The sequence below is a fragment of the Trachymyrmex septentrionalis genome, unplaced genomic scaffold (assembly GCF_001594115.1).
Source record: "Trachymyrmex septentrionalis isolate Tsep2-gDNA-1 unplaced genomic scaffold, Tsep1.0 scaffold191, whole genome shotgun sequence".
Classification (NCBI taxonomy): Eukaryota; Metazoa; Arthropoda; class Insecta; order Hymenoptera; family Formicidae; genus Trachymyrmex; species Trachymyrmex septentrionalis.
Window position 1 is genome coordinate 144,798 of NW_017305083.1, and position 12,308 is coordinate 157,105.

Here is a 12,308-nt window from a genome sequence, read left to right on the forward strand (position 1 = left end):
CGACGACGACGACGACGACGACGACGACGGCGACAAAACGAAGAGAGATACACGCTTGCGCCAGGAATATCACCCTCATCTCCTCGCACAGTGCACCCCTAGTGAAGGGACGAGAGAGTGGGGCGTGTGGCGAGGATAGATGGCAGGGCGTCTCTCCCGGGCCGCGCAGGGCCGCGCAAAGCCGCGTTGCACACGCACTGTCAGTTCTCTTCAGTTTCGCTCGGCAATCCGTGCAACGAGTCGACCCTTCGTTAGCCGCGCTCACTCGCGCTCGCCGATCCAAGATCATCCCTTTTGCGAGAGAGAGAGAGAGAGAGAGAGAGAGAGGGACCACCACCACCGCGTGTCGATCGTCGTCGTGCGACCGGCCGCTCGATCGGCGCCACGACGCACCGGAGACACGCCTGTCGCCGACAGGAAACAGTAGGAAACAGGATCGCGTGGTTTCTTTGCGACAACGCGGTTCGTTCCTCCTGGAAACGGGAAGCGTTGGCTTTCTGCCTCGTCGATGCCAAGATCTTTCATCTCGTACCGGCAAATTAATTCGGAGAATCAAATGTAGAGTGAAAAACAGACGGTGAAACGAATCGAGAGAGAGAGAGAGAGAGAGACTCGAGTTTATACCTCCGGGAGAACTAAAGAACACCGCTGATTTCCGTACTTTGAATGGCACGGCGAAGCAGCGACAATCAGCGAGTGACTTGACCGAGAGTGCGATAAGACCAGAGGGAGAGAACAAAGATTTCAGAGGGATGCACGTATCACGCCCCGCCGGCGCTTTTCAATTACGCGAATCTAGATCACTGCGAGGCTGTTAGCGAATTAAGCGGGCTTGCGAGAGCGGACTTATGCGGGCTGAGCGCGAGATGAAAATAACGATCGTGCCGTCGCGATGAGAAATCGTGTTGGGATAGATTCGCAAGTCCGAAGCAGCGATGTAACGATGCCATGGAGCGTGGAGGCAAGAAAAACTGGGAACCGTCGATTTATCCGATAAACTCGTCCTGATTCCGCTTTCCGGCGGACGCTGCTGTCAATTTTCGGCGTGCAAAACACGGAATTTGCGGGTCGGTTTTTTTTTTTTTACAACTGCGGCAACAAGCCTGCGGCGATCGCCAGTTCCATCCCGTTCGAGGATCTATCGGAGATCGCGGCGCACGAGGAAGAAATCGACCGGCACTCCAAAACGACTATGAGAGATAAAAAATGAGGTGTCTAATCTTGACCCTCGGTCTGCTGGTTTCGGGTAAGTCGTATAAATCGCGTTCGGAAATCGCCCGACCGGTCGTGTCGTCAATCACCTGCACGTCGCCGACATCGACGGCTGCACACGCCAAATCTCTGCATCCGTCGCACCATTCGAAGCGAAATCCGCATTTAGGCAAATACGGCGGTGAACATTCGACAGTCTCGAATAATAAATTAGTCGCGAACGATAAATTAGTAAAGTCGCGATGTATTAATAAATATTGCGTAATACAATTTTGTTAATTTTGTCACGCAAATGAAATCGTTTCCGCTCGTTAGCCTCGATATATATATATATATTAATTCTGTCCGTGCAATTTTCATTGGTTCGAAAAACGTGCGAGGAATCTTCTTGGCTTTTAATAAGCTTTTCAGTATTTCGCGCACTCTTTCTTTCCCGTTTTACACATAGTTTCGGAGATAGCCCGACAAGAAGGGACGAGCCGGAGACTTAAAGATTCATGCAGAAACTTAAAACGTTTGGGATTCGTAATCGTAACATTGTTAGCTTCACCTGAAAAATGTATTAATTGGGATAAAATTAACGGACGATCGATAAATTCTCTCGAATAACAATTTTAATTTATAATTAAAATTAATGTGATAATTAAAAATAATGATTTCTTTTTTAAATATGCATCACACTTTATATAACAAACCCAGAAATGTGCTTCGATGGTCATTCACCCGACGAACGGTTCTTGACCGTTGCGCCCATCGTATCTGCTTCAACGTGTTTTCGGTTCGATTAGTACGGGATGCGGCAAAATTAGATGTACGATTTATAGATTTTTTACATCAAGAGTAAAGTACGCGTTAACCGCCCCTTTTCTTTTCAAAACAGTTTAATGACGTTACGCGAAGCACGTACGGGTCGTGCGGCATGTAAACCTCTGTCTTTTTACTGTTTCGTGATACACGCTGAATATCTTATCCCTTTCGTGTGAGAAGCCGAGCAATGTAATATTATGTACCCGGCCCGGTGGAGAATGCCAACGGTATATTACAGTGGGTTTAGTTAGCTTCCAAACTTAGTCTTAACTTCGTAATAACTTAGTATTAACATTAGCCTTGTCCAAAATACGGGTTTATGCAGCAATTAACCCGAAAGTCCCATGTACTGGTAATGTAATGAGACAAGCAATATCGTGACATGAAGTTATGCCGTAGTCAATAAAAGAGCACATGAAAAATGCGCGCACAAACTTTAATTTCTGTATCGCGCAGCGTATGAAGTATATAAGCTTTTTAAGCTCTCTTTCTTCTCTTCTTTTGGCAAGCTTTAACTCATTACGTCTTTGTAGATGTGAAATATCTGTTTATCATATTTCAGTGTTACCGAGAAAGATACGCTACACGTGTATTCTCCAATCCAATTTATATTTTCCACAGGATTGTACTAAAACGAAGACCGTAAAATTTTATTTCTACCGCTTCAATGGATTCAATGATTTCGGCCTTTAGCTTAACTTGGCCTTACTGTTCATTCAACGGTAAACGATACCATGGTAACCGCTGTATTGAATTTTTACTCTTTAGACAGAAATTTCATCGACCTCCGAGCGCCATTTAATTGACTCTCATTCGCACAAAAATATTTATATGTAACTCTTGTTTTTTCCGTTTTTACGCTACGACCGATACGAGAATTAATAATTTCGGAAATTAAAAAAATCAACATGATACGCTTTTATTCACTTTTTTCCTATTAATAAATAGATAAATATTTATTGTATCTATTTCGTAGAAGCGGAAAAAGGGTGAAATCGGGGAAAAAAATAAAATAAAATAAATTGCGATGCGCATATTATGAGATAACTTTTTGCATATAAATGAAAATACGAAATTTAAAACAGAATGGTAAACTGATATTTTTCACGCGCAAGAATCACGTCAAATGGTCGCAATTGGGTAAAAGTTCAAAAGTTAAAATCATTTGTAATAGGACTAGGTTGAGATAACTTCTTAAGACGATACGAACGGTTTCTTCAACGGCGTATTCAACATTGATGGTTTTTACTCCTGGCTTAAGATTAAATTAGGATTGCATTTTAAGACTGCGTGGAACTGAAGCAAACGCGCAATTAGTCGCTGCTATTACAAAATGAACTGAGTGTATACATCGACGTGATAAGAAACAAGGAAAGAAATTAAATCCACTGTACATTGTTGTGAAAGTAACTGTAGAGCAGAAATTCACAGAAGAAAATAGCCGAGAGGGTAGAAATTCTGATATGTATTTTAACCAAGGAGTATACGGGGACCGCGCAAATCCCACGGAAGCGCGGGGAGGTAAATATTTACTCGCGCAACTACCTGCATCCCTTTAAAGTTACCCTTTTGGAGGCCACATTTATTTTTAACGCACGATTTTCTGACGGCAGTCTTATCAGATTCGGAGACTCCATTACCGATATCGCAAACGAAATTTTCCCATTGCGCAAGAAAGTGTGCACACCCTATATATCTTGTTTCTTATATCTATATAATATCGTTTGTTAAGTAATATAAAAAAATTCTTTCGCATTGTTACACATTTCCACTATTAATGGAAGACAGAGGATATACTCGTCTTCAACGTTGACGTTCGTGTATAAACGGCTACATATATTTACGGAAAACATCCGACCAAAGTTATACGAACTTTGCTGCGAACGGTGAACGATTCACGGCGTTAGGAAACTTGATAAACGGGTAATGGAGAGTTCACACTGTGTCGATTTACGATATGGCTATTTTATAGCTGTTTATCAATCTAATACGGGGACATCGCGGAGTAATATTGAATTCGAGATACAATTACATTTACAGATAAATGTTGAATGTAGTAATTCGATGTTTTGTGCAAACGCGAATTTCCGTTCGGTGAAAAACAAATATGCATTGTTCATATTCAGGACATACATGGAATACTTTCGGAAACTTTATAAAATCTTCTGATGTCACAGAAGAGAGAAAGAGAGATGCAAAAAGGGGGTTTGAGAGGGCAAGGAGATAAGAGGAAGCTAAAAATACGAATAAGCAGAAAGAATAAACGGTAGACAGCGTGTTCTTACGAAAGAAAGAATAAACGTTTTTATGGAAATTTGTATGCAAAATAATTTTTCTCGAAGGAGAAAACGAGATAAAACCAAATTGATTATAAAACATCACGATAAAGAAACCAGAAGTTGCTGAATTATGCAAATGAAAGGTTTTTGCGCGATTTAAATCTCAGAGACGCAAATAGCTAGTGGAACATTATTCGTCGTATAACTTGAATTTATTTTAAAAAAGATTTTAACTTTTTTTCCAGTTTTATTTGCTAAGGTATTCAATATTGAAGTTTGAGAAATTGTGGGAGAGATAGCAACCTCCGACATTTTCAATAAGAAAGGGATCGACTTCAAGTTTAACAAGAAATAATGTGCCAGAAATAATCTGCCAATTTCCTGCTAATTGCTAATATTAACAGATTCCGTAAGAAAGATATAAATACAAATAATGAACATACGATTTTCTAATGTACCACTTTTCCAATGATGTTAGCCGTAGAAGGTAGATACTTTCGATCGGACATTCTCTGTCTCAAATAAATTCTTCTCCTTCCAGCCTTTAAGAAAGATGTCCTCATTGTTTTTAATTGCTACGATCTTGCAGGTCTAGCTTCTTTTTTAGTTACAAAGAAAGACCTTCTATTACAAAAATTCTTCCGGCAATAGCGCTAAAAAGTTATGACAAATATTTGATAAAAAAATTGAACTTATCTTATTTTAGAAAATGTTATTTTAGCGTTATGATTCCATTTCATTGTAAAACATTTGCCGAAGAACCGAGAGTAAATAGTAAATTATATTTATCATCGGTTTTTACAGATTTATCATATATGATATCTAAAATTAATATGCAAAACTGTTATGTAAAACACGAATAATATGTATTTTCGTATAACGTTTCGTGGAACGTGTGTTTAATTTTATATTATTTTGCAACAGAGTAACGGGTAGTAAGTATTAAAGAACACTGTTAGCCCGAGAATATAATACAACTTTTTTCTACGACCTAAACTACTACTTCGCGGGGATGTGCTTTAATAAATCATTGTTATTTATTACGCGCTGCATATATACTGCTCCAAGCGATACAGGGGAATCCGCGAATGTCTGAAAAAGTTTTTAAAGAACTTTTGAAAAATAAAGGCGTCTTTTGAAACGTTTATCTGGGGAATTGTTCTTCTCTTTTTTTTTTTTTGTCGGGGAGTGTTACAGAGACACGGTATAATATCCCGATCCGAAAGTTAATTCGCCTAATTGACTGGAAAACGAAACTTTTTATCGGTAACTCCAATGCGCTCGAATGGAACGGCGATAATATATCTTCTCGATCTTTTCAAGCGATGTAAATTACAACATTCCGCGCGATCCTTGCCGCGTTAAAGGATCTCATTCTAGTTTCACTAACAAAATAAGATAGATACAACATTGTGTTTGGTTAAAGTGCAAGGACCTACTCAATGCACGGCCGATCACAGGACACACGAGAATCGTGCATCCGAGCCGCTCGATCGAGGACCGTACTTTGATGTTTCGGTCTCTCGCAACGTGACAGCCCTCGTCGGGAAAACAGCGACGCTGAATTGTCGAGTGCGAAATTTAGGCGACAAAACGGTAAGTTAGAAAGATATCCTCCTTTTCTCCTTTCTGCAAAATCATTTGTTTTTGCAAAATAACACAACGCAACGCATATATATATATATACTCGTATATATTTCGAGTATGATTCCAATGCCAAGTACACAGAGAGAGGAAAAAATGGTTACATTCATCATAATTTACAAGTGAAGTAAACTTAGACCGATAGAAATAAATCAAATAAAAGAGAGAATCCTATTTTTCCGTCAAAGCGGATATTTTTTAACCACAATTTAACTGTAATTTATAATCATTTTTAATATGCCAAGTATGTATTTTTCTTTGATTGAACTATAACAAATTGTTATGTACAAATTGTTATTACATTCTAACAGTAATAAAACGGGAGCTCCTAACCGTAATTACTTTACCATGTAATTATAGCATACAATACCAAACACTTCTCGCGGTGTACGTGGTATGAATAAATACTTGGATAAAATTTCTTTGAATTTCAATGTGTGGCTCGTCCGTTTGAATCAATGCTATTACTAAATCTACATTAAACTCGGTAAAGAGATTAGGAATAAGGATGGAAGAGATGCAGCATAATAGCGCTCTGTTATATTCTAATAATGACTGAAGGTTTTCTAAAGTCAATGTAGTTTTATATTCTAATAACATTATCTCGCTTATTATAATAACCAATAAAGTTTAATATAATACGATTTTAATAATATTAACGTGGAATATAAGTAAGTAATGGTAAAGGGAACCGTTCTTGAAGTTTATTTTAAGCTCTTTAAGAGAAAATTTGAATGATGAAGCTTTAGAAAATACCTTTAGCACGCCGAACTAAGTCCATTCAATATCGAAGAGACGTACAATTTTAGTTTTCGTAATATGCACATAGTAGCTCGTGAGTGCCACTTTTATCTCTGGTATATCGTGGAATCGGCTGTCAGTGCTAAAAATATTTCTCGCCAGCGATACTCTTACGCCGGAAACTTTTACCAGAAATGGATCGACTCGAAACGCTACAGTCTTAGTCGCAGTATTAAAAGCCTGTCTATTAGATGCGCAATATTTCTCGCACATATACGTCCATTGACTGATGTCTATCATGAATCCTTATATAGTATTCTTTAGAGTGAAATAAAACACGCGCGCGAAACGATTAAAGTTGTCGTGACGGATAAATATGTACGTACAGTTATTTGCGACGTTGTGGTGCCATTTATAAAAGAAGTTTATGAATAAATTACAGAGAGAGAGAGAGAGAGAGAGAGTCGAGAAAAGAGAGTCGTGTGGCTATCGACGCTCCAAAACTTATACGAGTTACGAAATGCGGTTAGTTGCAAACTTGACTGCGCACAATTTCATATTCCTACGCCGCACGTTGTTTTTCGTCACATGTATAACAAAGTTGGCCCATCACAAGACACTTATTATGAAGAATACCGCGAGAATGGGCAAGACTGCAATACTTCCTCCTTTTTCTTCACGCCCGAGAGGAATTTCAACAAAAAAAAAAAAAAAAAGAAAAAAGAAAAAAAGCACATTCCCCTTTCGCATATCTTTCGTGTCTGAGTTTTTGCTTGCGTTCCTATTTTGTTAACACCGTTTTTTTTTTTTTTTTATATTTCACCGACAATCTATCTCTTTGCTGCGTCCATGCGTAGGTAGTTGAATTACGTTTTTACAGAGCAATGTAAATTTTCCACGTTCCGACCTCATACGAAGGGCGTTAATTTTAATGGAAAACCTGTTATTTCAAATGACGAATTAATACGTAGATCGTATCTCGAAAATTCTGACATATAAAACTAAATGTGAGGAAAGGAAATACTTTTTTTTTTTATGTTTTAACGGTAAAATTTGCAGCTCGACGTGAACAAGTCGAATTTTTTTTTTTTTTTTTTTTTTTTTTTTTTTTATAAAACGCGCGTACATTTTCCACGTTCCTATAAAATTATATTAATTTCAGCGAAAAATTTATATTAATAAAAGGATAGTAATAAAGGATTATTATTAACATAACGTAATACAAGAATTTTTACGCATAAAATTAATTGTGGAAAAAGCTAGTTTTTTCTATATCACTGAGAGAGTACGTGCTGGGTTATATAACATTTTACTCTTTAAGATTGAAACGAGATATTTTGTTCAACGGTATATAAGCATTATATTTTCGTGCGTTATGATTATGATTATTGCATATATTATTATTATATGTCAGCGTACATCAGTTAATACATCAGAAAGGTACGTTCGGTGCACGTCGCTATCGAAAAATTGTGCACTTACGAACACTGTCATATTGGAAGTGAATGCACGTATTGACATTTTGAAAATGGAGTTCTGAAAGCTTAAGATTCTTTACTTGCGCGCGACTTTTCCGCGTATGGTAGCCAATTGTACACGGTAATCACGACGGTGGGAAGGAAAGGAAGAGGAAAGTTCGGATTTTCCGATGGCTAGCTAAAGTATTCGAAAACGTACAAGTTTGACGTAAATTGATAAATCGATGTTTCCACTTTAGCTTGTAAGCACATATTCCGTTCGCGGAATCGTGCGTATATACACAAAATCGTTCCTCCCGTGTATTTCGCACAATCGCGAGATTTCTAATGTTGCTGCACAGTAGGTAAATATAGGTCGACAAGCACGCGAGCAAATCCGTGTTATTGAGGCGGAACGACAAAGGGCGCTAAACTATTTTAATTACAGTCTCAGCGTAAGCTAAAACTATGTGATACGATTGCTTTGTCCTACATATATCCATATTCGAAAATAATATAAATATACTTTAAACATTTCGTTTGTTCTTACATGTAAAACGTAATTTTAAAAAGATATTTATTCCAAAAACAGTTTTAATGTCATCTCGTTTAGCTTCGAGAAAGTATTTCATAATATCTACATCCGCAGACTGGTATTCATAGTTTTTTATTTCAAGTACTGTCTTATAAATATACGAACATCAAAAAATGATTTTGCTCAAGTATGTCAAAATTTAGCTAGAATCACACATCTGAAAATAATTTTGTTGTACCATTAAAATAATTATACGACGTAGGACGTTTATGAACTTTAAGCTTGATGAGCAAGGCTACAATAAAGTTTTGACATCTCAACAACCAGCTCGAGTATCCTACATAATACATGTTTTGATGATTCAACAAAATTATTTTCAAATTTGTATCTAACTAAATTTTTTTAGACACTTCAGCAAAATCATCCTTTCCGTGTGTCTTAAGATGCAAACATAGTTAGTTTATGATATTCTAAGATTATATAATAGTTAGATGTAACAGAGATTGGAATATGAATACCGGCTCTTGTTTTGCAAAATAAACTCTTACTTTACGTTAATATTGGTTGTAAAAACATTTTTAACGTTTTTCTTACGTAATCTTCTAAAATTTCCAATTGGATTCGATATTAATATTTAATTATGTTCCTTCTAACAAGCTTTGAGGCGAGATCTTGAAAAAATTATTTTTCAACTTGCGTTTTCTCAGTATAGAGGTACTTTTGTGAACTGGAAGTAAAAAATGCAATCGTACGGCTGTTCCATTCTCTCTATTAAAACTAAAATCGAATATGCGCTTTTCATTAGCACTAGATCGTAACTGCCGCGTCACATGAACAAAAGCCACGCTACCGTCCTTCTGTCTGCACCTCTTCCCCTTTTCATATCAGCTTCAGTAAGCCAAGCACGCGTGCAAAACTCAATGAAGCCGTTTTTATGGGAGAATACGCATTTTTATTCTACGTGTTCGGCATTTCACATTTCCGCTAATATAATATCGCTCAAAAGCACGCTGCGTTTATGTAAATCAATCACGTCGATCCATTTCTACACGGCGAAGAAACGTAAGGACACGATCTGTCGAATGTTATCGATAAAAAGATAATAAAAAGAGTAAAAGGAGGCCCTACGAATTACCTCGAATTACATGTCGACATTGGGAATTGAAATGAATACGATATTTTGGCGGAAAGAGTCTCCGCGCGCGTCACCGATGTGAACGCATGCGGGGAAAAACGAGCGACGCGTTTTATTGTCAGAATGGGCGTAAGAATCATTTTTACACGTCCGCAGTATCGAAATCCGCTTAAATTATACCGGTGCTGCAATCCCTTGATCGAATCCTGTGGACGTTTATTCTAGCGTGCGGACTCAGCTGCACGTTGCACGGATCCGCGCGAATTGCGGACGGATCTCTGCGGACGTGAAGTGGATGGGCGACGTGTGTTCCTTTTTTTTCTTGTAGGTGTCATGGGTGAGACACAGGGACATCCATCTTCTCACCGTGGGCGTCGAGACGTACACGTCGGACCAGAGATTCGTTGCGTCGCATTTTCCTCACACGGAGGACTGGACGCTACAAGTGAAATACCCCCAACGACGAGATTCTGGCACATACGAGTGTCAAGTGTCTACGACGCCACCCATAGGTCATTCCATGCTCCTCTCCGTCGTCGGTTAGTTCCCTTTTCTTCCTCTTCTTCTTCTTCTACCTTTTTTTTTTTTTTTACGTCTTTCGCTTTTCTTCTTCAGTATACAGCCCGGGAACCACTGATTTCGCCACGACGCGGAAATTCACGCTATATCTATTTGCCGCCGGAAGCTTAATGTGCACCGCGCGTGCATCGCGATATACCCGCGGCATTTGCCGCACCACGGACCCCCTGATTTACTGCATGACTTAATTCACGTGGAGTTGCTCAATGAGACACACGCGACCTAAAGAGTGTTTCACCACCGCTTCGTCTCCCCGCGATCTCCTCACGCTGACGTTATCGGTAAATTTGACCGGAAGAATCAAATTACATACCGGAAAGATATAGTCGAGAAATGTAATATTTATGAAATTATAGGATATCGACTTTTCTCCTTTTTCCCTCTCTTAAGATTTTTATGAAGCTCGCTGAAGTACGCGCGGTGATCCCACAGACTGCAATCTCCGTGAACTTCGCGAATTATAAATTTCTATCATTATGCATGCTTGTTCGTTTCGCGGATAGTGACTTTAATCAGCATCATAATTTTAAACTTAAAATTAACTTGATATTAATAATCTGGTATTAATATCAGTCTCCTCTCATTTCGAAATTTATGTAGAAATTAATCTGGTGGTTTTCAATACTATGCCGAAACTATCTCAGATAAAAGTGGATTATTATATAACCACGATAAACTCTCTTTTGCTATAGATATAGCATTTAACACGCGGTGAAATAAATAAAGCAGGAAAAGAAATACTAATCATTAAAAATAATTAATTGAGATATTAACTTTTCAGTTGTAATGCATTAATAATGATCAATTTGTTATCGTTCGAAACATCTGATACTGTGTGCTTGTTTATTCTATCACTAATGTCAATGTTTCTAAATGCAGTAATGACAAACGATAGGTAAACAATTACCAAATGTAATTTGCTTAATGGAATTATAATTTGTCATTAATTACATGGCTTTTCAATTTATTTTAATTTTTGAGTCCTCATTTGTTAAAACTATTACAATTTTTTAATTAACGTTCATTAAATATTATAGCAAAATAATTAGGAAATGCCTAAAAAAATAATGAGGATATATCAGAAAAAGATTATTTAATAAATATGCTTAGTATGTATAATTTTTATATCTCTTTTATTATGATTTAAATTCATTGCAAGCTTTTAGTGCCCTTTGTTATGACAGTTTTTATTTTAGATAAAAAATATACACACAAAAAGAAAACAAAAGGTCAATAGGTGATGTAATAATAAATTTAATTAGGGGCATTAAATTCTTTGTGAATATGCAATATTACCTGCAATGTCTTTTTATCATGAATTAGCTTTTTCCTTTGTAATTTTTATGAAGTTCCCATTTACCAAATAAAATGTAATTTTCACTAATTATGAAATTTTATGAAAATATAAAATTTCAGATGTCTATCATATAATTATTCTTGCGCGAGGATAAAATGTAAAATCCCTTTTACAAATTGTTATTATAGTTAAAATAAAATTAATACCTCAGCTAGTAAATCATTTGTTCCTAGTTATTTTGACGTTGTATCGTTATGTGACCAAAAATATATTTAGACGTATGTATTGAAAAGTAACAAATGTCATAGATTAATTAACGTTATTATACGTTATAAAGAAGTTATTTTATGAATTCAATTAATTAATTAATTTCTACTTAACGGAATACGTAAACATTAAATACAAATGATAATTAAAAAGCAAATTGATATATGATTTATGCTACTTATTACATAAAAATACCAACGTATTGTAACGTATATAAATAAATCCAATACATTTCCAACAAACATATAGATAACTGTAAAATTGCCATAATAAAATAAAAGATAATAAGTAGTGGAACGTATTCATTACATATATAATATTCATATTAGATAATAATTATATTAATAGATTTTGA

The 12,308-nt window shown here is 36.8% G+C and overlaps 2 protein-coding genes across 2 annotated transcripts in view; one reads left to right on the forward strand and one right to left on the reverse strand.

Annotated features, from left to right (window-relative positions):
* LOC108747099 (CDK-activating kinase assembly factor MAT1) overlaps positions 1 to 9,234 on the reverse strand; it is a 13,684-nt gene extending 4,450 nt beyond the window's left edge. Inside the window, exon 1 of the mRNA XM_018484359.1 lies at positions 9,229 to 9,234. The gene's annotated coding sequence lies outside the window, so the exon portion shown is untranslated. The remainder of the gene's footprint in view (positions 1 to 9,228) is intronic.
* LOC108747101 (tyrosine-protein kinase receptor TYRO3-like) overlaps positions 194 to 12,308 on the forward strand; it is a 19,219-nt gene continuing 7,104 nt past the window's right edge. Inside the window, exons 1-3 of the mRNA XM_018484362.1 lie at positions 194 to 1,246; positions 5,725 to 5,894; positions 10,139 to 10,349. Coding sequence (XP_018339864.1) covers positions 1,207 to 1,246; positions 5,725 to 5,894; positions 10,139 to 10,349 — 421 coding nt within the window. The 5' untranslated portion in view covers positions 194 to 1,206. The remainder of the gene's footprint in view (positions 1,247 to 5,724; positions 5,895 to 10,138; positions 10,350 to 12,308) is intronic.